Genomic DNA, 23,620 nt, shown 5'->3' with positions numbered 1-23,620 from the left:
CTTATTTTTAGACTGGGTGGTGGTGGTGGTGGTGGTGCACAACTTTAATCCCAGCACTTGGGAGGCAGAGGCAGGTAGATCTTGAGTTCCAGGCTACACAGAGAAACCCTAGCTTGAAAAACAAACAAAGACTTATTTTTAATCATGTGTGTGTGTGCATGCGCACACACCATAAAAGCCAGAAATGGAGGTCTGATCCCCTCAAACTGTAGTCACGGGCAGTTGTGAGCTGCCCAACAAAATTAAACACGAGTCTTCTAGAAGAATATCCCATGCTCTGAACTGCTAAGCCTTCTCTCCAGCCCACTGCTTGGATTTTGAGACCCACTACATAGGCCAGGCTGGTTTTCTATTAGAGTCACCTGACTCTTCCTTCCAGTGCTGATATTACAGGCATGTGCCCCCAGGGATGGAATTCAGGGCTTCACATCCCTCAAACAAACGCTTGATCTCTTAGCTCTATCCCCAACTCTTCTTTTTAGTTAACAGCAATTCCTAAACTTTCCAGGCTTGTCTTAAACTCTTGGGCTAAAGTCATCCCTCTTGCCCCAGTTTCCCAAGTAGCAGGGACAGCAGGTGAATGTCACTGTGTCTACTTTCTTGTTTACAGACTACAGATGTATGCTGTCATGTCCAGGTCACAAGAGGTAATTTCAGACAAGCCTACAAGTTGACTCTGTGTCTTAAATATGCCAGGTGTTCCCAGACCTCTTCTATACGGTCTTGTGGAATATTTTGTTTAACTATGTAAAGATGTGTTGCTGTTTTACCTTGTCTGCCTAAGACACCTGACTGGTCTAATAAAAAGCTGAATGGCCAATAGCAAGGGAGGAAGTATAGGCAGGACTTCCAGGCAGGGAGAGTAAGTAGGAGGAGGAATTAGGCTTAAAGGAGAAAGAAGACAACAGGGAGAAGCCAATGGTCAGACAGGCAGACACAGAGGAAGCATGAAAGTAGGACACACAGAGTGAAAGAAAGGTAAAAAGTCTTGCGGCAAATTGTGGATGAATACAAATAGGTTACCTAAGTTCTAAGAGCTAGGGGGACAAGCATAAGCTAAGGCCAAGCATCAACAAACAACAACAACAAAATTTCCTGTCATGATTTGGGAGCCGGTTGGTAGCCCAAAAAAAAGTCTGCTACATGTGCTCTCAGTAGGGTGTGGGATGCAGGCCCTCTGTACTATTTCTCATAATGCTGTTGGGAAACTAGGTGAGTTTGAGTGTTCCAGATTACACCCAACAAAGAAGGAAAGACAGCTTAGGGACAGAAGGTCTCCAGAGGTAGAGGCATACCTGTGCTCAGGGGTGTCTTTTTCCAGTTGGAGGTGGTGCCCTTGCTGGTGCCCACAGCTCTCTCGGAATGTCTGCCAGTCCTGCTTACCAGGGCCGTAGCTGAGGCTGCATTTTGCAGTTTGGGTGACTGGCTGAATGTGTGCAGAACGCCACGAGGTGTTGTGGCTGAGCCCCGGGACAGCTGGCTGGAAGCCTACAGACACAAAGGGAGCCAGGCTTACCATGGGCAGTGGTGGCAAGGCTGCTTGGAGTGGCCTCTCCTTGTCTGGTTGACCTCTTCCCACCCACTTGGGTCCCTAGAGTCCAAAGTCAAACGGCCATGAGAGTTACACTAGGGGATGGAGAAGAGACAGAGGAGACAGTGGGGTTGGGAGGGGCTGAGAGGAGAGCACACACGAGAGCGCGTGAGAGCAGAGCACAGCAGAGCTGGTGACTGCGGCCGTGTCTGCGGTGGGCGAGGCCCTGGCCGGGTTCTGACCTGTAGCACAGCCCCGTTACTCCAGTCACGGGCCTCTCCTGAGCGGAACGCCAATTTACGTCGGGGCTTTATGACCTACACAAATGGGATTGAAAGGTATGTCAGCAGGGTCTGTGACACTAACCCAAACTGGACAAGGGTGCCCTACCGGATAGGCCCGGCCATAATGGCAGTGCCAACACCTGCCGGCTCCCGATACTGCAGGAGATGGTGAAAAAAAACTGTTTCTGGTGAGGTACAATGTGTGATCAGACAGAAACGGCAAAAAGGAGCAGCACATTTGAGGGTGGTGGCGCACACCTTAATCCCACCACTTAAAGGCAGGAAGGTCTCTTCTGAGTTCAAGGCCAGCCTGGTCTACATAGTGAGTTCCGGGACAGCTGGAGCTACTTAAGGAGACCCTGTCTCAAAAAAGAAAAAAAAAAAAAAAAAAAAAAAAGAAAGAAAAGAAAAAACGGGCAGATGGGTGCAGGTCCAGGTCCACACCCCACTCTTCTTCAGCTAGCCAGGGTGCTCTTGCTAACGGCCAGCAAGGCTCTCAGTCATTTTAGACAGAAGTACTTGCCAGTGCACTGGGAGTGAAAGCGACAAAATTGAAAGAAACTGCAAATTAGTGTTTTCATTGCCAAATGCCACCATTAAGTGCAATTTAGCCTGCAGTTAAGCACCAAGCGGGTGGGTGGAAGGGTATGCCTCTGGAACATCCTGCAGTCTCAGGACAGTAAAGACTTCAGTTTTCACCTGCTTCAGCGTGGGATGTGGGGCTGCAGCCTCAGCCTTGGTGCTGGCGGTACCCACACCCTGCTGCAGCAGCCGCTGCTCCATCTCCTGCTCTTGCTGCAGTGCTTTCACGAAGGCAGCCTTCAGCCGACTGGTGTGCTCCACCTTGAGTGCCTTCTTCTGGTTGGACGTCATGCAGGTCTCACACATAACAGCTCCACCCTTCTCCCGCCAGCGGCATGTGAAGTCCGTCTTGCACTGAACACACATGTAGGGCTCCCGGGATAACACAGCAGAAGCTGTGCTAGCAGAGATCCTTCCCGCTGTAATAATAGATGGGGTGATTTTGTCAAAGTAACCTCAATGACTGTGGGCAGTGGCCAGGGTGGACATCTCTCATAGGTACATAGAGGCCACAGTGATGAACTTCAAACAGTCTACAGCTGAGCATCCCTGGTAACGACTCTCCAAAGGCCCTGTGATACTGGCCTGGCTTGGCCTTGCCATAGCAGGCGCTCTAAGAGATGTGTCAAAAGTTACTCTGCCTTGGTTACTTGCCTTGTAAGCAATTGGATACTCACTCCCTCTTCTTGGGGACATGCTACCCAAACACTGAGGACGGCTGAGGCCAGGACACAAGCAACTTCCTCTTCTTGTTGCTGACAGTAGAACCAGGCCTCAGCCCCAGGAGAAGCCTGGCTGCACTGTGGATCAGGGGAACAAATGCACACTGACGAAATTTCCAGACAAGATTCTGGAGGCAGAGCTAAGAGACGGCACCTGTACTAGCTGTCCACAGCTCTGGTTCCACCTCACCTGTACACTGAATGAGGATGGGCAGTGCTCTGATTCTGAGCACTCCACAGGCAGACTCCTGCCAGCTCTGCCTGCTAGAGATAGAACCCGGCACTCACATGCACTTACTGCCCTGCATGAATGGGTATCTATCTCTCCCTAGCAATTCTTCATCAATATCACCTCAGTACAGAGTGCCAGCACCCAGACTTCCCAGCAATGCATACTTGGTCTCTCATGGAAGCCCAAGAGATGTATGTTACTAACACTATATGCCACAGAGGGTATTGTTCACCCACAGGGGCCTGGTGGCTACTTCAGTGCAAATCTGTGCTCAAGGCTTGCTACAAAAGTTACTGAGGAGTATGCACTGAGCAAACCTCTGAGCCTGTTTCCCACCAGTGCTCTGGGTTGGTGGTAGGTGGGGCCCAACTCAAGGGTGTGGAGCTGGGGGTCCCAGGAGACTGGCGCACACACTCAACAACCCAGCTCCAGGGAAGCAATGGGCACAATCCTGCATGTTCCCACCACCTTCCTCCTTGCACAGTGAAGCAGACAATGGAAGCCCTTCTCTGTGTACACAGTCCCTTACACCTGTGTCAGAAGAGCTAGCACTAATGACCACAGGCAAGGGGCCGACCTGCTGGGTCCAGTCACATTCACCTTTTTTTCTCCTGACATCTGACAAAGCCACTTGGGGGTGGGAAGAGAGGTGGACCACCATTAACCTGTTCACCAGCTCAATGTCAAGATGCACACATCCTCGGCCTGTGTCTGGGAACCAGCTGGGCCATCTACCCATTCCTCCCCTGTCTAATGCTGTTTCTATGGGGTCCTGCAGATATCCTATCCACACTGCCCCCAAATATGGTAAAGAACCTGGCCCAGGCAAAGGTGTCTCTATCTGTCCTTCAGGCCAAGAAGACTAGAAGCTTTGAAAAATTCTGCCTCACCCAAGGGTCAGCCTCCTGCAGATGCTCGACCTCACCCCTAACTACAACAGAGATTGATTTCACAGTAAAACAGGTGCAGCATGGCTGCCTGAGATGCCCGACTCTAGACAGAATGTGTCTTACAGAGGCTGGAGCAGGAGCTAAGGCCACCTACTCACCTTGCGTCTCCAGCAAATTCTGCACCACCTCCTCCAGACCAACCAGGTAGATGAACTCATTGTTGGCAGCACTGGGCAGGAAGTTCATTTCTGGAGCAGGGGGCTTGGGAGGTGGAATCTCGAGCAATGTCTTCTCCAGCTGCTTGCGTAGCGCTAGCTTGGCAGCAGCCTGCCGGCTGGCTGGAGACTCAACAGATGCAACCACAGAGGCCACACTGGTTGGGGTGGAGCTGACCTGAGCAGAGGCAACTGTTGTCCCCTTCAGTGAGGCTGCAGTGGGCTGTGGAAGACAACTAGGTGAGGCTCAGGCTACCTAAAGCAGGCTCCATGTCAGATGTGCACTGGAATCCTTATAAGAGTAAATCTGAGCCGGGCGGTGGTGGCGCACGCCTTTAATCCCAGCACTTGGGAGGCAGAGGTAGGCAGATCTCTGTGAGTTCGAGACCAGCCTGGTCTACAAGAGCTAGTTCCAGGACAGGCTCCAAAACCACAGAGAAACCCTGTCTCGAAAAACCAAAAAAAAAAAAAAAAAAAAAAAAAAAAAAAAAAAAAAAAAAAAGAGTAAATCTGAGCAGGGTATGGTGGCCTTTAATACATTACAGCTCTCAGGAGGCAAGGGGAGTTCGAAACCAGCCTGGGCTACATAGTGAGACCCTGTCTCAAAACAAAAACAAACTGCAATAAATCTGAGTAGATTGCCACCACCTAAGTCCACGGCAGCAAGGGACACCCAGGTTCTACACACCTAGTTCCCCCGCATGCCCAGGAGTCAAGCAAGACCAAGCTGGGAAGCTGCAATGGGTCTACATTGAAGTGCTGCTTCTCAACTGGCTTTGAGTATGCACAAGCCCACTGGGAAATACAGCTCCTGTTTGGCCTGTATGACATGCAACTTCATGTCCCTGTTAAGTCTCCACCCAGCCCACTGCTGCACTCCCCAAACCTATGCTGAGCACCCCAGGTTCCTAGTGTGTTGTGGGGGATCCAACAATGATCTCCACAAGATATAAAGAGCACCACACACTCTTTCTCCCTGGGCAAACAGACAACCAAGGCCCACAAACATTAGATGCTCAGCAAGGGGATCCAGCCTCTGATTGACAGGGGCCCTGGCTCCATCACTACCACACCACCCTGGTGGCATACTGAGCATGGCAGACGTGGAAACATGGGCTGCTGTGAAGAGATGCCCACTCCCCAGACTTATGCTTTAGCTGAGGCACAACCCTTCCAAGTGGGAAGTCATTGTCTGTGCACTGGAACTGGACTTTAACACAGGCAAGAGCCCTTTGTCAGAGCTGTCCAAAGTCCAGTCCTGTCTTGTCTAAGGAGGGCGGGCAGTGACAAAGAAAAAAGAATTCGTTGTCAGCAAAAGGTCTGCAGACTGGGTAATTTCATCTCTCAGACTAGCCCTTTTCTTTCCATCCTGCTACCCAGGGGTGGGGACAGTCCCTCCCCACTTCAGAGACTCTGTACAGAGGTGGAAGGACACATAGCTAAGAATAGCCCACTGGCTGTGGGAGGATCTGTGACATGTTGTCCTCCCAGCCTCCCAGCCTGAGGACAGTCAGCAGGAGCTGGGGGAGGTATTGCAGCAGCGGCTCTGGGAGGGACGGCAGGCTCCAGAGGGCTCTGGTGTCCCTCTAGTGGTCTCCTTACTTTTCCCTCAGAGCCTGCTGTCTGGCATATGCCTGCATCCCCAACCAGTCCCCACTGTCTCAAAAGCTTTCTAACTAGCTGGGCGGTGGTGGCGCTTGCCTTTAATCCCAGCACTTGGGAGGCAGAGGCAGGCGGATCTCTGTGAGTTCGAGACCAACCTGGTCTACAAAAGCTAGTTCCAGGGGGGGAAAAAAAAAAGCAAGCTTCCTAACTTTGCTGAAGGACAATCTGTGTAAGCTCTTCATACCTAGAAGAACTCCAGTCCCACCTTCAGGGGTGTCCAAGACCCCACCAGATCCAGGAATCAACTGTGTGACACCAGCCCCTTCCCAGAAGACAAAATGACACGTTGAGACCTACCACCAACCCTACCCCAACTTTGCACCTAAGTTCCAGACTTACCTGAGGGATGTTGACAAGCAGACTGGTATTAGAGACATTGGCAACACGGATAAGTCCCTGCTGGATGATCCTCTGTCCCTGAATCTGCATGCTGGGCACTGAGGCGCGGGGGGCTAGGAGGAGGGGTGGTGGCCCTGTGGAAGGGTGCTGTCTGACGTTGTGAATCTGTTGGGAGACATGGAACAAGAATGCCACTGAGATTAACCAATCCTGGCAGACCACGGAAGGGTGAACACCTGGCCCCAACCTAGCACACACACCGACTCACCTGGGCCCCCCTGACAAGTGGTGGCATGACTACTTGGGAACTGGCCTGTGGTCCCAGCTTGGCAGACACCTGCTGCCCACCCCGGACCAGTGGCGGTGGGATGATGCTGCCGGGCATTCGAGCAGAAGAGGTCTGTCGATGACATTGAGACCCAGAATCATATACATTTTCTTTTGCTCCTAAAATTTATTCTGTGTTTACTTCCCCATCACTAGGATGACAGGTTTGAGCAACCAGCCTAATTTGTGTGGTACTCAGGGCTTTCTAACACAAGGCAGGCACTCTAACAACGAAGCCACAGCTCTATGATGGTTTCTGTTTTAAGGTTAACAAATTAAAAACCAACACACAAAAACCCAAGAGTAGCTAAAAAAACAAACAAACAAAAAAACCAAAAACCTATTTACCTGTACTGGGAGTCATGAGAACTCAGAGGAAGGAATCATGGAAGGTGTGACAGAGCCACTGAAGTGTGTGGACAGAAGCCTGAGCTGAGAGGCCTCAGTAAAGTCCACATGAAGAGCGCCTGTCCTGCTTTAATCACTCTTTCGATCTTACTGGTTGATCACCACTGACCACAGTCTGTGACATCAACAGAGTGCCTCGTTTGGTGGGGTCATTTGGGGTACACCTACCACTTTGGTCCTTGCCTGCTAACTTGGGAATAGGCAGTCTTTGCTTTCACAGACCAAGGCTGCTCAGGAACCTAGTCATAAGCAGCGGTGGTATTCAGAAACAGGCAGACAAGTACAAACTAACCTGAAGTGATGTCTTGCCAGCAGGAATGTTCTGAGTACCCCGGACGAGTGGGGGAGGGGTGGTCACGGAGGTCCCTGAGGAAGCTGCAGGCTGGAAGATAGCAGGGCGCATCAGCAGGAGGCGGTGTTGGGCAGTTCACACACCACTGCCCAGTAATCATCTTCTGCTTGCTCCCTGCTGCTCAGGCGCCCTGTGGGTTGGGCCTCTGCCCTGGGTCAACCTCTGTAATCCTGGGGTGCCCAGATTCAGCACATGTACCTTCTGCGCTATGGCTTCCTTTTGTATTTGACTCTGTCGTAGCTTCTTCAACAGAACCAGCTTTGCTTCCTCGAGCCTCAACTCCTCCTTCAGCTGCTTGATCATCCGCTCTCGCTCTTCTGGGCTGCTTTTCTATGAGAGCAAGAGCACAAAATTGGGGAAAGCCTTAGTAGAGACTGCAAAGCTAGGGTGGCCAGGCTCCCAGGTGTGGGCACAGGCCCTGCAAAGGCTCACCAGGAGCGCCTCAGTGCTGGTATCCTTCAAGGATGCTGTGGTCAACCCATTCACCCTTGGGCTTGATGGCTGCTCACTGTCAGAGAGCACGATCACATCAGGTGAGGGAGGTCTCTTCTCAGATTTAATGTCACTGTCAGACAGAGGTAACAGGGGTTAGCATAGCAGAGTGCACTTGGCCCCTGCTGGCCTCCTCCAGGTGCCCTATTGTCCCCAGCTGACTTGCTATCTGTATCATGGATGTTCTCACCGGTCACTGGGGCCATCCATTCCAGAGCATTCCTGTCTGTGTGTACCTGATATATCATGGGTAATGCAGAAAGTGTTAATCTACTGTGGCACTAGATCACAGGTAAACACACTGAGCCACAGATCCGAGTGCTGGGCAGGATGAGACATGAACACTCCAAAGCCAAAAGCTCCCACTGGGAACCACCCAAAAGGAAGTCCCCCCCCCTTAACCCAGTCCCACATATCCCCCAGAAACCCAAACAGCTCAATGGCATGCTGTTGGCCTTTGAATTTCACCTCACAAGGGAACCTGGGGCCATCTGCGGGACAGCCTACCTAGGAAATACATAGTACGTTGCTGTGGGACAATGATTTTACCCTGTAAAGATTTATTTCTTGTACTTGTTTAATAAAATGCTGATTGGCCAGTAGCCAGGCAGGAAGTATAGGCAGGGAGACCAGGCAGGAAGTAGAGGTGGAGCAATGAGAACAGGAGAATTCTGGGAAGAGGAAAGATTCAGTCTGCAGTCATCACCCAGATGCAGAGGAAGCAAGATGACAATGCCTTGCTGATAAAAGGTACCAAGCCACCTGGCTAACACAGATAAGAATTATGTGTTAAGTTGTAAGATGTAAGAATGAGTTAATAAGAAGCCCCAGTTTATAATTAATGTAGTAGACCTCTGTGTGTTTCTTTGGGACTGAATGACTGCAGGGCCAGGTGGGACAGAAACTACTGTCAACAGCAAGTGGCTGCAGTGACTACAGGTCTCAAGGCCTGATCAGCTCTGTCTGAGGACCCCAATGCTGTCCTATTCACTACAGTCTGCCCTCTGCCTCCAACCCTGTACATTGCTCAAGTTCAGAGGAAGCTCACTTTACCTGTGAACAAACAGCCAAACACAGCTCCTGGGGAGGAGTGTGTGAGGAGGCACAGGCTGCCAGTTACCAGAGCACTCTTTCAACACTGGCTAAGGACCAATCTCTGAGCTGCTGGCCCAGCAAGCCCATGTCAATTAATCCACACAGGACCACTCTGACGCTGGACTTCCCCTCTTTATAGCAGGTGTTAGAGGGCATACACATTTATTTCTAAAGTCTCAGGGCTAAATGTGTTCTGTTGCAGCACAGGGGTGGGGGCAGCAAATTCTAAAGAAGGTACTGTGCATAGAGGTCCCTGGGTGTGTACCCCAACACCCTTCAAGGACCCATCTCCCATCTTGCTTGTGGAAAAGCAGCTCCGGACATGTCCATTAGGTGGCACTGTGACACAAGAGACAAACAGCACAGATAAAGTTAACTGGAAGTCACAGCACAAAGCTGTTTCGGTGGTTTGTGCTAGAGGAGAGTGAGGTGAGTCACTGAGAAAAGAGCCTCTGGACCCAACAGCCCTCAGGAAGGCAGACAGTCTGACCAGCCAGATGTGGCTGTGGCTTTCTGGTTCCACTCAGAGGCACATGGCAGCTACACAAACACTGGTGTGGCTGCCAAATTGTCAAGCCAGGGGTAAGGACAAAGTCTGAAGGCCCAAGTCTGGGGTCTACAGAGTCTGGGGACAGTTGAAGAATAGCAGGCTTTGGCAGCCCAGAAATTGGTCATTTAAAAAGAGACCCTGGAGGGGCTGGAGAAATGGCTTCATGGTTAGGAGCACTGGCTGTTCTTCCAGAGGACCCAGGTTCAATTCCCAGCACCTACAACAGTTCATAACTGTCTGTAACTGGAGTTCTGGAGGATCTGAAACCCTCACACAGACACACTTGCAGGCAAACACCAATGCATATAAATAAATCATTAAATAAAATCTGAGACCCTGGGCAGCTCCCTCTGGTCTCTTCAAATACTCCAGGTCCATCTATCTCTCCTCAATGACGGTTCCATAGGCCCCACATTGCCCAAGATCAGCTTTCAAGGTGATCTGGCAGCTCCGATTCCAGACCCATGGGCTGTGTGCACCATCACCATCAACTGCACACACTGTGCAGCTGCAGAGGGCCAGCCTGGCACTGTGAATGTGGTACTGGACAGAGCAGCTAGGCCTACGAGGAACCTAGGACAGATTTCTAGTCCAGGACTGGGTTTCCTGAGCATGCAGAATGACGAAGAGTCAACTTTGCGCGCGTGCGTGCGTGTGTGCGTGAGTGAGTGTGTGTGTGTGTGTGTGTGTGTGTTAATTCTTTTCTATCTTCCTGAGGTGGACCGCCTAATAAAACTTGAGATTTGCAGGAGGGATGAGGGGTGGGGCTAGGCAGAGACCATCCTTGGCAGACAGCCCTGACCACTGTGCTCTCTAACCTGATCAATAACACACCTCAGAGGTGATGTCACTGCCAGTGGTAACTCAGCAAGCATCCCAGCCGCAGCAGCAAGCAGGAAGTGAACTTCCTCCATGCTAATCAGGCCACCCCAGTCACGTGACAAAGGCATTTCCCTCCTTGATCATGTGACCCTTTAACTGTGCCTTCCAACTTGAAAACCATGGCAACGGGCAGTTCTAACCGGTTTGTGACACACAGCCTTCATTTTGAGAAGAGAGGTAAGGGTTCAGGTGCTGTCAGAAAATGGAGGCTCCACTTACCCCAAGGCCCTTCCTGTGCAGCCTCCAGGACACTGTGCCTGTGTCCTAGACAGCCAATCACCTGTGGTCATCTCTCACATACAGAGGAAACCTTAAGTCCATCTCATTTCCAAACTGAAAAACTTTTCAAAGCTGTTTGTTTTGGGTTTTGTTTTTGTTTTTGTTTTTTTTAAACAAAAGTACCTTCAAGATTTTCTGTACTTTTCTAGACAGTTTTTAATTTAGGAACAGGCACACGTGGATCAAACAGTAACAGGCACTGGAGAGAGACTTTTAACTTATAAAACAGCAACAGGCACTGGAGGGAGACTTTTAACTTATAAAACAGTAACAGGCACTGGAGGGAGACTTTTAACTTATAAAACCCATGGGCAGGAGAAGAAAACGGAGTGAGAGGGGCATGCAGATGCCTCTGTTGCATGGCCAAGCGTCTAGAACAACTACATTCATCTGGAAACTGTATGAACCTGTCCTGCCGGCCCATGTTGAGAACACAGTGAAAAACGATGATAAATTGGCTTAATGTCACCAACAAAGATGGACACAGGCGGCCTGGTCATCCTGCAGGGCGGCTGAGCTCTTATCCCTCTCGCACAGGGGTAGACCTTGCCAGGGGAGGTGCTCAGTCCCTATCCATGCTGATGTGATGAAGGAGATGCAGTGCTGCCTCTGGGAACTGGACTTCTATGGTTTCTCAGATGGGGCTTCCCGGGGCCCAGGGAAGACCCTATCCTCCTAAACCTAGGCTCTCTTGGCACCCACTGTATAGTCGGAGCAGATTCTGGCTATGACAAACAGTGGCGCTGTCGTTAGGGTCATGGCCCACTAAAACATACAGGACACAGAAGACGACAAATTCACAGGTGGGAACAGAATGGAAGCACTAAAAAAATAATGGCCCTAAACTTATTTAAGGGAAAGCATATCCAAGAAATCCCACCAACTGTAAACATAAAACATGCCTATGCACCTCAAACTACAGAAAGTCAAAGAAGGGTTGCCCGGACCCACACTGTGCACGAACAACACAGCACCCAAGGTCAGAGTCTGTCCAAAAGGGTCTCTTAAATGGGGGTGGGGGTAGGAGGGAGGGAGGTGGGAGAGGACATGCTCTGAGCTAATCATGGCCTATAGTCCAAAGACACTTCACTCAGGATCACGAGTCCTCCTCGGGACCAAACACTGGGCCCAGTATGGCTAAACCATGACTCACCCACCCACCTTTCTGCACCCAAACCTTGGACCACAAAACACACTAGCTTTAGCTTGACATCTACACCTGCAGTCTATCCTTGGCCAGCCTTGTCTAGATCACTCTTCAATAGTCTTCGGCCTTCAGAATGGCCCAGTGTCCATTCATAAGCCCAACAGCACATAACCTGCAGGGGCCCCTCAGTTTCCCAAGGGGCTGCTTGGCAAATGTGGCCTTAGTCACCTAGTATCTATCTGTAAGTGAGAACAGAGACAGTTGACACCATGCCAAGGAAAGCATGCATGCCTTGCCCCCTGAACAGGCCAACGGCCCACCTGCCTGCCTCCCTCTCTTGGTGGCACATCTTTCACAGGGGGATTCCCTACCCTGAGCATATATCCCTCTCACAAAGGTGACACAGTCTCAGCTCACAATAAGGGCATAAGAGAATCAGGGTGCGGCCTTGTGCAGATCCTGAACAAATGATCCCATCACCAGAGTGGGAGAGCTGGACTCAAGCAGACTAAGCAGGCTGGAGTTAAAGGGACCATGGGGCTTCTACCCAGAGTCAGGGGACTGTCCTCCTCCCCCCGCCCCAGTGTTGCCTCCTACAGGAATCAGCGCAGAGCACCCACAAAACCGTGGGTTGGAGACTCATGGGACTCAGACTTTGGAGAGTGCCCCACACAGTAAGAGACAGCAGGCTGTCTGACTTCTGCTTCTTGAAGCATCTTTCCTCTTACAGGGTCTCGAAGGCTCAGATGTCTCAGCACTAGGCAGAGCAGGAGTCCCACTGCCCCAAGGCAATGGGACAGCAGGAGAGGCTGCTCTGGCCCCAATGCTCACCTAGGGGTGACTTTGCTGGCCCTAAATGACCTATTCCCACAGTGACAAGATGGGGTTATCTGCCCTTTAATCCAGATTAATCCACTTGAGCAGAAGTAGGTAGACCTGAGTTCAAGGCCAGCCTGGTCTACACAGTGAGTTCCAGGACAGCAAGAACCACTCAAAGAAACCCTATCTCAAAAACCATCTGCTCAAAGTCAACTCTGAGGCTGCCTCTCCAAAACTGGAAGGCCAATGTCCTAAAAGCCAGATACAAGTGTTCAGCAACACCAGACTCCCCTGACAGAAATTCTGACAGGGCAGAGCCCTGTAACCTGGATTAGACAGGGGCCCTCCTGAGACCCCCAACACAGTCTAGGGGGACACCTGTTCAGGCTTACAGGCCCGCAGAGTGTGAAGGATGGGGTCCACAGCTGCACCTTGGCGATTCACGACAGGGAGCTCTACCCTGAGTCCCATTTGTGGAGCTAAAGTCACTGGACTGCTGACAGTATCCACAGCAGTACCTTCCAGTAGGTAGAAAGGGACAGGTAAGGACAGGGATGCAGCCCTCACACTTCATCAGTAAACAGGAACTTGTCCCACAACAGGCCACCCATCGACTGTCAGAATACCAGATGACATTTGGTTAGGGGGAGGTGCCCAGCACCAGAGGGTACTGAGACCAGCAATTAAGTAGAATATTCCAATGAGTAAAGTTTAGAAATGTGGCCTGTGTGGGGCTGGGAACCTCGGCAGCATCAATAGATCATCACATCAGTGCCTCAAAACTATCCTGAGGGGCAGAAGATGTGCTGAGGACTAAACACCACACGGGGGCCCAGAGCACTAAACGGACTTTTGGGATAACTAAAGCAATGAGAACAGAATCCGGAATGGTTAACACCTGTGAAGCTTGATTCCTATTTGTGCCAAGGTCGACAGCAATCTCTTCACGTTGGGGTTGCAAATACTCAAGAAACTTAACCTACGGGGCTAAAATCACACATCAACAAGGTTAAGAGCGCTTACTGCTTTTGTAGAGCTCCAGGGTTCAGTTCCCAGCACTTATATGGAAGCTCAGAGCAATTAACTCCAGTTCTAGGGATCTGGTGCTGTCTTCTGACCTTCAGCACCAGGCACCCATAGTGCACTATACACACACAGGTAAAACACTCATACACATAAAATAAAAATTAAAAAAACTAACAGTAGGAAATATTTCTTTGGAGTCAGGTGTAGTGACTCACACCTAGCACTGGAGAGAAGCTGGGGCAGGAGGATTCCAATGAGTCTGAGGGCAGCCTGGACTACAAAGAGTCCATCTCAAAAACAAACAAAAGGTGCATGAACGCAGTGGATTCCACACACCTATGAGGCAGGCTCATCTGAGCTGCAGCTGCAGAGGACCTGTGAGGTACTACCGTCCTTCCCTCGGTACTGCAAACCTCCATCCTGACAGCCACCACTGAGCACAGAAACAACAAAAGGGTCTAAGAAGCCAAGTATTCCAAGAGATTTACTAAACAGAGGTCGTCACTGACTTAAGATTTTTGCTTTATGATAACAGAAAATCGGGAAGTGCAGCAACAGTCCCCGGGTGCCAAAGCCCTCCCACCTCGCGCTATTGGGAGGATTCAACAACTTTCGGCTTCATATGAGTTTACTGAGACATAACCCATCAACCAGCCAAAAACATAAAAACACCATGTATGTTGCTACTTCAGAAGCTTATTACAATCATTTTAATTCAATTAATAACTATTTTTAAATTTCCTACTACATTAGACATCCACAGTCACAGTTCACAATCCAAGCTGCCTGGAGACATCAGATCCCTAGAACCGTATTTAGCAGCAGGTGTGAACCGCCTAACTCTGGTCCTCTGGAAGAGCAGCTACTGCTCTCAGCTCCAGAAAAGGGGCTGGGTCACTGGGTGGATTCCCCAGTCTTGTCATCCTATCATTTCATGACCTGTGGTGACTTTTTCCCTGGTTGTCAAAGCTGTGTTTACAAATGCAAGTCACTGCCAGGCAAGGTGGTACACACCTTTGATCCTAATACTCAGGAGGTAGAATTAGGCAGATCTCCATGAGTCCAAGGCCAGCCACAGCTACACAGTGACACAAACCTGCCATACCATCACTTTGTAGATAGAAAGAGATCCCAAGTTCAAGGCCCTCCTCAGCTACATAGTAAAGCCAGCCTGAGCTACATGAAACCTTGTCTCAAGTACTTGCTTTGGTGGCACTTACACTAAAACTGGAACAGTACAGAGATTAATTAATGCAGCCTCTCTGTGCAAACCTACTAAGTGTTCCAAACAGAACACGAGCACACAGTCAGTCAGCCTATGGCTTGGGAATGAAGACTGTGAACAAGACAGCAATCATCGGCATGTCTCCCATCTCTCTATCCACTAGACACCACCTCCCTGTCTCCACTCCTGAGGGCCTTCCATGTTGCCATGACACCTGCCTGAACCTCAGCCTCAGGGAACTCAGCATGTCCTTCCTCCCTCAGGTGTCTGGAGCATATCCCCTCTCTAATCTCTTACTTTCAGAAACTCACACACTTGTCCCTTTAGCACCGTGGTGAGACAGAGACAACAGGACTCTGAAGGGAAGCATGAAGCAAGGCCATGTGGAACCAATCACAACAGGGCTCCCGTCTCCTCCTCTTCATAAACTCACTGTCACCATGAGTTATCTTCTTGACAGTATCAAAATATAACACAGAACCCTTCCCAGAAGGCCTGCCACTCTTTTCCGAAAGAGCCCTTTCAGAGGCTAGAACAGGGCCTTCTGGTATGACTCCCTCTGCTGCACTTAGGCCATCAAATCCTGTAAGATCCTGGTACCCACTCTTGCTTCTCCCTGCTGTATATACTAAAGACTCTTCTACCAGGACACTGGGTCAGGTAAAAAAGCTACCAATTAAAAAGCAACCGATAGGGCTAGAGAGACAGTTCAGAGGTTAGGAGTACTCGATCTTCCACAGAATCTGGGTTGGGTACCCAGCAACCACAAGGCAGCTAACAACCACCTGCACATCTCCAGTTCCAGGGGATCTGACATACTCTTCTGGCCCCCACGGGCACCAGGCACATACATATATATGGTGCACATACACATACAAACAAGTCTAAAAAGAGGCTGGGCAGTGGTGGTACACACCTTTAATTCTAGCACTTGGGAGGCAGATCTCTGAATTTGAGGACAGCCTGATCCAGCAAGGGCTACACAGAGAAACCCTGTCCTGAAAAAATACAAAAATTCGAGGACAAGGACCACATATGCATATGCTGAGGCTGTATCCTAAGCCATCGCCCAACACTTTGGACCACAGGTGTTTATTCGGAATATATTCCAGCAGACAGCTGGCAGGCCTAGTCTGCATTCTGGGGAAGATGATGACCAAGCTGTCACTTTGTGTGCAGTTACCGCCAAATGCAGCTTATGGGCAGTCAACTTTCTCTCACAGATCTAGATTTGTGCTTCCATTAGAGGGGTAAGGTGACAGAGGGGGACCTGGCACAGATGCAGGTCAGGGACCTAGTGGCAGAGTCCTAAGGAATAAGCTACCACATATACTAAAAACCTGGACATTTTGAGAAGGAAGCCTTCAGGTTCTACACGAACCTCAGGAGCCTGCCATCAGCTGCTGGGCATGAAGCAAGGGCAAGGCTGGTCACTGTCCACATGAAACATTCATATGGCAGGCAAAGCAGTGTGCAGCCCAAATCAGAGCCCATGTAAGGAAGAGTGGGAGCTGTAGAACTCAACCAACACCACGTACCAATGTTGTGCCAAGACGTCAGAGCACAGGGAGGGTAGGCGTGCGTGACACTGGGGAAGGCTCTTCAGGAGGCTCTGGGTGATACGGTTTTTACCTTGCTGAGTCAAGAGCATGTGCCTGTTAGAACTCATCACAGGGCGGAATTAGGAAAGGCTCTGCCCAGACGGCAGGCATTCAACAGAAGCCATGTGTTATGTACCCACAAAGACAACTATGGACTCCTATTTCTGCCAGCCCCAGGAGCTGGACAGCTTCCTCTACCTACACTCCCACATGTGGCTTCATCACAGGCCCAAAGGCGCTGGGTTCCAGAACACAACCACATCCCTACAGCATGAGTAGGGCTTTCCTCTGTGTACGTTCACTTGTGGTGTTCATGCAGCTGTGGTATACATGCACACGGATGTGAAGGCCTAGAGTTTACTTAAGAGTGTCTTCCTTGATGATTCTCCACTTGCAGGATGTCTTGCTGAACAAACCCCTATCTGCCAACTCAGACTCCTCTGGTCTAGACAGCCAGCTTGCGGTGGAGAGCCCATCTCTGCTTGCTGAATGCTGGAGTTACAGGCAGCCATATGTCCTGCCCCAGCTTTCACATGGGTTGAGGAATCCAAACTTTGGTCCTCAAGCTTATGCAGCAAGCGATTTATCTACCAAACCATCTCCCTAGCCTAGCCTTAACCCTTTCTTCTTTTTCTCTTTTCTTTTTTTTTTCTTTTTCTTTTCTTTTCTTTTTTTTTTTTTTTTTTTTTTTCTTTTTCTTTTCTTTTTTTTTTTTTTTTTTTTTTTTTTTTTTTGAGATAGGGTCTCACTGTGTAGCCCCAGCTAGCTTGGAACTCTCTATGTTGATTAGGCTCATCTCTAACTTCTTAACTCGAGTGCTGGTATTAAAGGCATACAGCATGTCAGGTCCTTTCCTCATTGTGATTTGCAGATCAATAGTTGGCACGGCCTCTTTATGGGGTGGCCATTCCAGAGTTACCTTTACCCTCTGCCCCAAGCAGCCACTAGTAAAAAGCATTGCAGTAGGGACCTGGCCTGCTGGTCTTGCAACTGTACATGTGTTTTGAGGCTTGCCCCATCTCTACACAGAGGAGGCAAGGCCACCCACACTCTCAGAGCTACTTGGCTTTTGTGGAAGACACAGAAGCACTGGTGGGTGTGTTATGCCCCAGTGCCACAGGTTTCTACATATGTGCTATTGTCTTTCAGTGTTCTCTCAGCGATCCTGTCATGAAGGACACGGCACCAGTGCCCTTCTGGTGCCCTGGCTTATTAGAGACTACAGTGCCACACCAGGGATCTGAACTCCACAATCCAAAGACTAAAACAGCTCTACCAGCTCCATTTCAAGTTCCCAAAGGCTGAGGGCCCCCACGTTGGCTCAAAGGATGCCACAGCCTGTGCTCACTCCATCCTGCAGGAAACAAGCCACCAACACATGGAAGAGGTGGGGAAGGATGGGGGACACAAGCTACCTAAAGGGCAGGTGCCAGCAGACCAACTTGACCAAACACAGACACTTACAGTCTCCTCTCAGGGTAAATGAAGGCATGAAGACAGTCTTGACTTTGAGCAAGCCATTACTGCCAACATTGCCGTCCTATCCAAGAACAACACCATGCACAGGACTCACCCTGCCTGCAGCAGTCCAAGGAGATAATGCCACACAGAAAAGGTTCAAACAAGTCCCGCATGATGGCCCACCTATCATCCCAGCCCTGGGGAGGGAGAGGAAGAAGGATGGTGAGGAGTACAAGGTCAGCTGGAACTGAGCAGCAAGATCTAGACTGGGAGGGGAGTTGGGTGTAGGGCAGCAATCAGCTTCCTCTATCCCCACCAGCTCAGTCTTGGCCAGAGGTTCAGGCCAGGGAGGGCAGCACATGCCCACAATCTCATGGTTGAGAAAAAGACACACAACCCTGGGGTAACCTCTGTGAACTCTGTTTCCATGAGTATGTTTATAGGCACTAGAATTTAAACTTCCATTTATTTATTTTTTCAGTAGAAGTAGAACCCGGGCTGGAGAGATGGCTCAGAGGTTAAGAGCATTGCCTGCTCTTCCAAAGGTCCTGAGTTCAATTCCCAGCAACCACATGATGGCTCACAACCATCTGTAACGGGGTCTGGTGCCCTCTTCTGGCCTGCAGGCATACACACAGACAGAATATGGTATACATAATAAATAAATATTAAAAAAAAAAAGAAGTAGAACACATGGCCTTGTACACAAAAAGGGAGGGCTTCGCCACTGAGCAAGAATGCTAAACCCTGATTGCTTCTAAAACATCTACATGGAGGGCAGAACTCAGTGTCATTAACAGTACAGATGAGCGTGGAAGCACTCATCTGTAATCTCAGCATTCAGGAGATGGAAGCAGAAGGATAAGGATTATAGAGACAGCCTAAACTACATGAGACTCTACAATAAAAAGTACAATTCAGAGATGTCCCTGCACTGCTCTTCCACCCCTGGTCCCACACAGCTATTCATCCATGTCTTCCTTTCCAGATCTTAGTCTAAATTTTTAAGTTGCACCGTGTTTTGTGTGTGTCTAGGACATGTGTGTCCTGCACATGGAGTTGAGAGGACAGCCTGTGAGAATGGGGTTTTCTCCTTTCGCGCAGATCCTAAAGCTCAGACACAGGTTATCAGACAGGGTGGCAAGCCCCTTTCTTTATCCACCGTGTCATTTTGTGGACTTTAGCTCTAATCCTTTTCCTCCTTTTGTTCTTAGGGCTGGAGACAGAACCAAGGGGGTCTCGTGCATACCTTTCCTTGGTGACGTCGTCTAAATTAATTATGTATGGTCAGTCACTGGGGTCTGCCATGGCCCTTTCAGCATGGTCAGCTATAATTCATCTGTGTCTTAGACTGTTCTCTACTTCCTTCCTGGGACTAGTAACTTGCTTACAGACACCTGGGTATCTCCTCTGGGGCTGGCATGTACCCTACTCCTGGGGCTAAGGACATCTGAGTTCCCCTGTGTGAGGGAAGGGATTCCATTTTTCCTCAGTCATGTCTTCTTGTCTATAGAGTTGGAGAAAAATGGTTGCTAGTGCTACTTTACACTCTGACCAGGGGCATATACAAGAGGCTCTGGTTTCTACACACCATTACTAATACTGACCATTGTCTGTCATCTTTATTACAGCTAACCCAGAGAAATGTTCAATGCACACTTATGCAGATGTTAGTCAGGCCGAATGGGTCAATGGTGGATCTGTCAACCTTGGTGACATGTACCAAGAGTAAACCATAACATCAGTAACCTTCTGTTCTTTAAAAATTACCGCCATTGTGTTTGTGCACCGTCGGGGAGAAGTGCATGTGGAGGACAGAGGACAGTTTTGTGAAGCTGGTCACTCATTCCACCTTTATATGGTTTCTGCAGATTTAAGCTCAGGTTGCCAGGCTTGAGTGGCAAGTGCTTTTTACCCACCGAACCATTTCACCCGCCCAAGAATCATCTACTTCTAACATGAATCTTGATGGTCTAGGCTCGGGCATCCAGAGCTGTGGTCAGATGCACATGTGCTGGTGACTGATTTCTTCCTTATCTTATAAAACATCCCTCATTGGGCTGGCATACATCTTTAACCCTAGCATTCAGAAAACAGAGAGGAAGAGAATCTCTGTGTGCTGCAGGCCAGCCTCAACTACACAGTGAGAACTCCCACCCTCAAAGCTCCTCTCTCGCTTGGCAATCCTATAAGATCTGGCCTCAACTACACAGTGAGAACTCCCACCCTCAAAGCTCCTCTCTCGCTTGGCAATCCTATAAGATAACAGTTTCTGTCTTCAAACCACTTGTTCGTTCATGAACTCACCCAGGGCTCCGTTTGTTTGCTTGGTATCTATCTCTTTCCTTGAACCTATGGGGTGTCACTTAAAGAGAAGCAGTGGCAGGCTGAGGAGTGCAGTTTCTGTCTCACTGTACCACCCACACTGCCTTTTGGGAAGGGAATTTGATGCTTTCTTCAGTCATAATCCCAAATTTCCCTCTATTCTCAATTTATTACAAATATAAAAGACACTAGGAAACGGCCAGAAAAACTTTAGAGTAGAAGAAGGGATATAGAGCACTGACTCCACCACTATATCTGCCACGCATATTCCAAGTCATCTGGCTACAATGATACACACACATATTCACAGAGACATTAATTTGTGATCTCAGTCCACCCTCAAAGAAAACAGAAATCCCATGTCTCCACCACCACCAGATCCTACCCTAGCCTTCAAAATGTCCATGATGGGAGCATGAGACAAAGAGAAGTTTTGAAAAAGAGCCAATTAGAATTCTAGGAGCAGGTTGGAGAAATGGCTTAGTGGTTAAGAGTATATACTGCTCTTGCAGAGGACAGGAGTTCAATTCCTGGCACCTACATGAGGTAGTTCATGTGACTGATGGCTGGGATTCCAGCTTCAGTAAGCTGACACTCCTTGGGCATACACACCGACAAACATACATACACATAATGAAAAAAAGAAATTCCAGAAGCATACAGTCAAAACCCTTGGTACCAGTGACTGGTTATCCCAGGCCTTCTCTGCTCCCCAGTTCTGAGATGTTCCAGCCTCTGGTGTAACATGGTATGAATGTTTGCCCAGAATACAACACGTTATGTTGTACATCATTCAAAACAGCTGACTCACTGTGAACGCTGCAAGCAGGCACGCCACAGTACCTAGGCAAAGTCCTTATATGTTTAGCATAAGCACAAATCCTACACCCTTTTCTTTTTGGTGCTGGGCACTCAACTCATGGCTCTGTGCTCTACCTGCAATGGTTATATGGAATTTAAAATCACCTAAAAGACACACCTCTAGGTCACTGTGAATGAATGTAGTCCAATTCTGCATAAAAAGGAAGACACGATTTGCATACTAGCAGTATTCAACAGTCTCTGCTCTTTGATCACAGAAACACTGTTATTGTCCAGCTACCACAGGCTCCTGCCTCCATCCCTGGTGTGGGAGGTCCTTCTGCCTGTGTGTTGCTTTTATTGGTTAATGAATAAAGAACTGCTTTGAGCCTATGGCAGGGAAGAACAGAACTAGGTGGGGAAAGCTAGGCTGTATGCTAGGAGGAAGAAGGGTGGAGTCAGAGAAGTCATGGAGCCTCCACCAGAGTCAGACATGCTGAAACTTTGCCGGTAAGCCACTGCGCCAAGTGGCAATACACAGATCAGTGAAGATGGGTTAAACTAATATGTAAGAGTTAGCCAGTAAGAAGCTAAAGCTAATGATCCAAGCAGTGATTTAAATAATGTGGTTTCCATGTGATTATTTCAGGGATAAGTGGCAAGGAACTAACTAGCAGCCTCCCCCCAACACATCCTCCCCTGCCACAATGGGTTATAGCCTCAAACCATCAACAACTAAGCTTTTCTCTCCTTCAGCAGCTTCAGGCATTCTGTCATAGCAGTGAGAAAGGTATTACTACTAGGCCACACCCTCCCCAGCCCACTCATTATTTGTGATTGGCAAGTCATTAGTATGGAATCTGTAAGGCCTGTGCTATGAAGCAGTGCGTATGAATCTCACGGCAATGAAAGCCAGGAGACACAGAGGACAGACATACAAACAAAGCTAATCTTCTGGAAGCTAAGCTGTCCGACCTCTGGGACGACATATCCTTGGAGAGCAATGGTCCCCCCCCCCCCAGAGTACTACCCATATTCATGTCCTGGTATATGGACCAAGGACCTGGCAGCACACTTTTCAAATCTACAGAGCAGGCACTGGGGAGATGGCTCCACCCAAGTACCTGCATAGATAGCAGGACTTGGTAGCACCTGTAATTCCAGGACTGGGGACACAGAGACAGATGGGTCTCTGGGGCTCACTTTCCTAACAGTCTGACCAAACTGCCAAGCCTTGGCTCAGTGAAAGATAGGGTTTCAAAAAGTGAGGTGAACAGCTCCTGAGTGACACCTGCAGCTGACATCTAGCCTCCACATGCACACAGATTCCCTGATTCCCACACACCCTCCCCGCAACACAAGTTAACAAAAACAAAAACAAAAACAAAAACAAAAACAAAAAAAAAACTTGGGCTGGAGAGATGGCTCAGAGGTTAAGAGCATTGTCTGCTCTTCCAAAGGTCCTGAGTTCAATTCCCAGCAACCACATGGTGGCTCACAACCATCTGTAATGGGGTCTGGTGCCCTCTTCTGTCCTGCAGGCATACACAGACAGAATATTGTATACATAATAAATAAATAAAACTAAAAAAAAAACTTAAAGGACATAGGCATGTATGGTACACATCTTAAAACCAGCAATGGGAGGCAAAGGCAGGAAGATGGATCTCTTAAGAGTTCAAGGCTAGCCTAGTCTACAGCCATAGTTCCAGGTCAGTCAGGTCTACCAGTAAGACCCAAAAGAAAAAAATAAAAACTCACTTCTTTTGGCACAGTTCACAGTTGAGGTGCCACCTGGACGCCTCTTAGATGAGTCTCTTTGGCTCACCTGACAGCAGAATCTGGAAAGCTGTGGCAAAACGTTGTTCTGCCTATGCATCTTTACTTGGATGATTTGAATTTTGAAAACTAGCTTTGTCTTACCAACCTCAGAAAAGTGTGTCAGTTTACCAGGCTGAGCTGGCACTATATGGAAATTAACAGCCATATTGGTCTAGAAATGTTTGTTCAACTTAAAGTATTTTTTTCAGCTGAACAAGGTAATGAGTGACACTACTAAGCCTGCAAAGCTTTGTCTGTAAGCATCTGATAAATTATTCTCTACATACAGGTATGGTGAGGCCAAAGCAAGAAGACCTCAGCCTCACTACTCTGGATGGATGCACTCACTCCATCATGAGTCTACACAGAACTCAAGTCCTGCCTGACACTAACATAATATACACAGTGCTGGAGAAAGTCACTAAAGGTGACCCTGGCCAGACACCCCAAAGAAGATCAAACTCAGAAACCAGGGTTCTTCCCTTCAGACTGTCCCCATACTGCAGAGATTGCCACTGAGAGCACACTTCCTGTCACTTCATCAACCTG

At 49.1% G+C, this 23,620-nt stretch overlaps 1 protein-coding gene across 7 annotated transcripts in view; it reads right to left on the bottom strand.

The window, feature by feature from the left end:
- The window catches only part of Gatad2a (GATA zinc finger domain containing 2A), an 80,125-nt gene that overhangs the window by 1,711 nt on the left and 54,794 nt on the right, over nt 1-23,620 (bottom strand). For 6 of the 7 annotated variants that reach the window (XM_050131692.1, XM_050131690.1, XM_050131688.1 and 3 more), the window contains 9 exons: nt 7,980-8,112; nt 7,746-7,877; nt 7,488-7,577; nt 6,729-6,860; nt 6,461-6,625; nt 4,400-4,679; nt 2,515-2,816; nt 1,774-1,848; nt 1,296-1,488 (listed from right to left, as the gene is read on the bottom strand). In XM_050131692.1, the coding sequence (XP_049987649.1) occupies nt 1,296-1,488; nt 1,774-1,848; nt 2,515-2,816; nt 4,400-4,679; nt 6,461-6,625; nt 6,729-6,860; nt 7,488-7,577; nt 7,746-7,877; nt 7,980-8,112 (1,502 nt within the window). The remainder of the gene's footprint in view (nt 1-1,295; nt 1,489-1,773; nt 1,849-2,514; nt 2,817-4,399; nt 4,680-6,460; nt 6,626-6,728; nt 6,861-7,487; nt 7,578-7,745; nt 7,878-7,979; nt 8,113-23,620) is intronic. The other variant, XM_050131693.1, reaches the window with a different exon arrangement.

The sequence above is a fragment of the Alexandromys fortis genome, unplaced genomic scaffold (assembly GCF_014885135.2).
Source record: "Alexandromys fortis isolate MF-2015 unplaced genomic scaffold, M_Fortis_MF-2015_v1.1 scaffold_376, whole genome shotgun sequence".
NCBI classification, from domain to species: Eukaryota; Metazoa; Chordata; class Mammalia; order Rodentia; family Cricetidae; genus Alexandromys; species Alexandromys fortis.
This window is presented reverse-complemented; position numbering and strand designations above follow the sequence as displayed.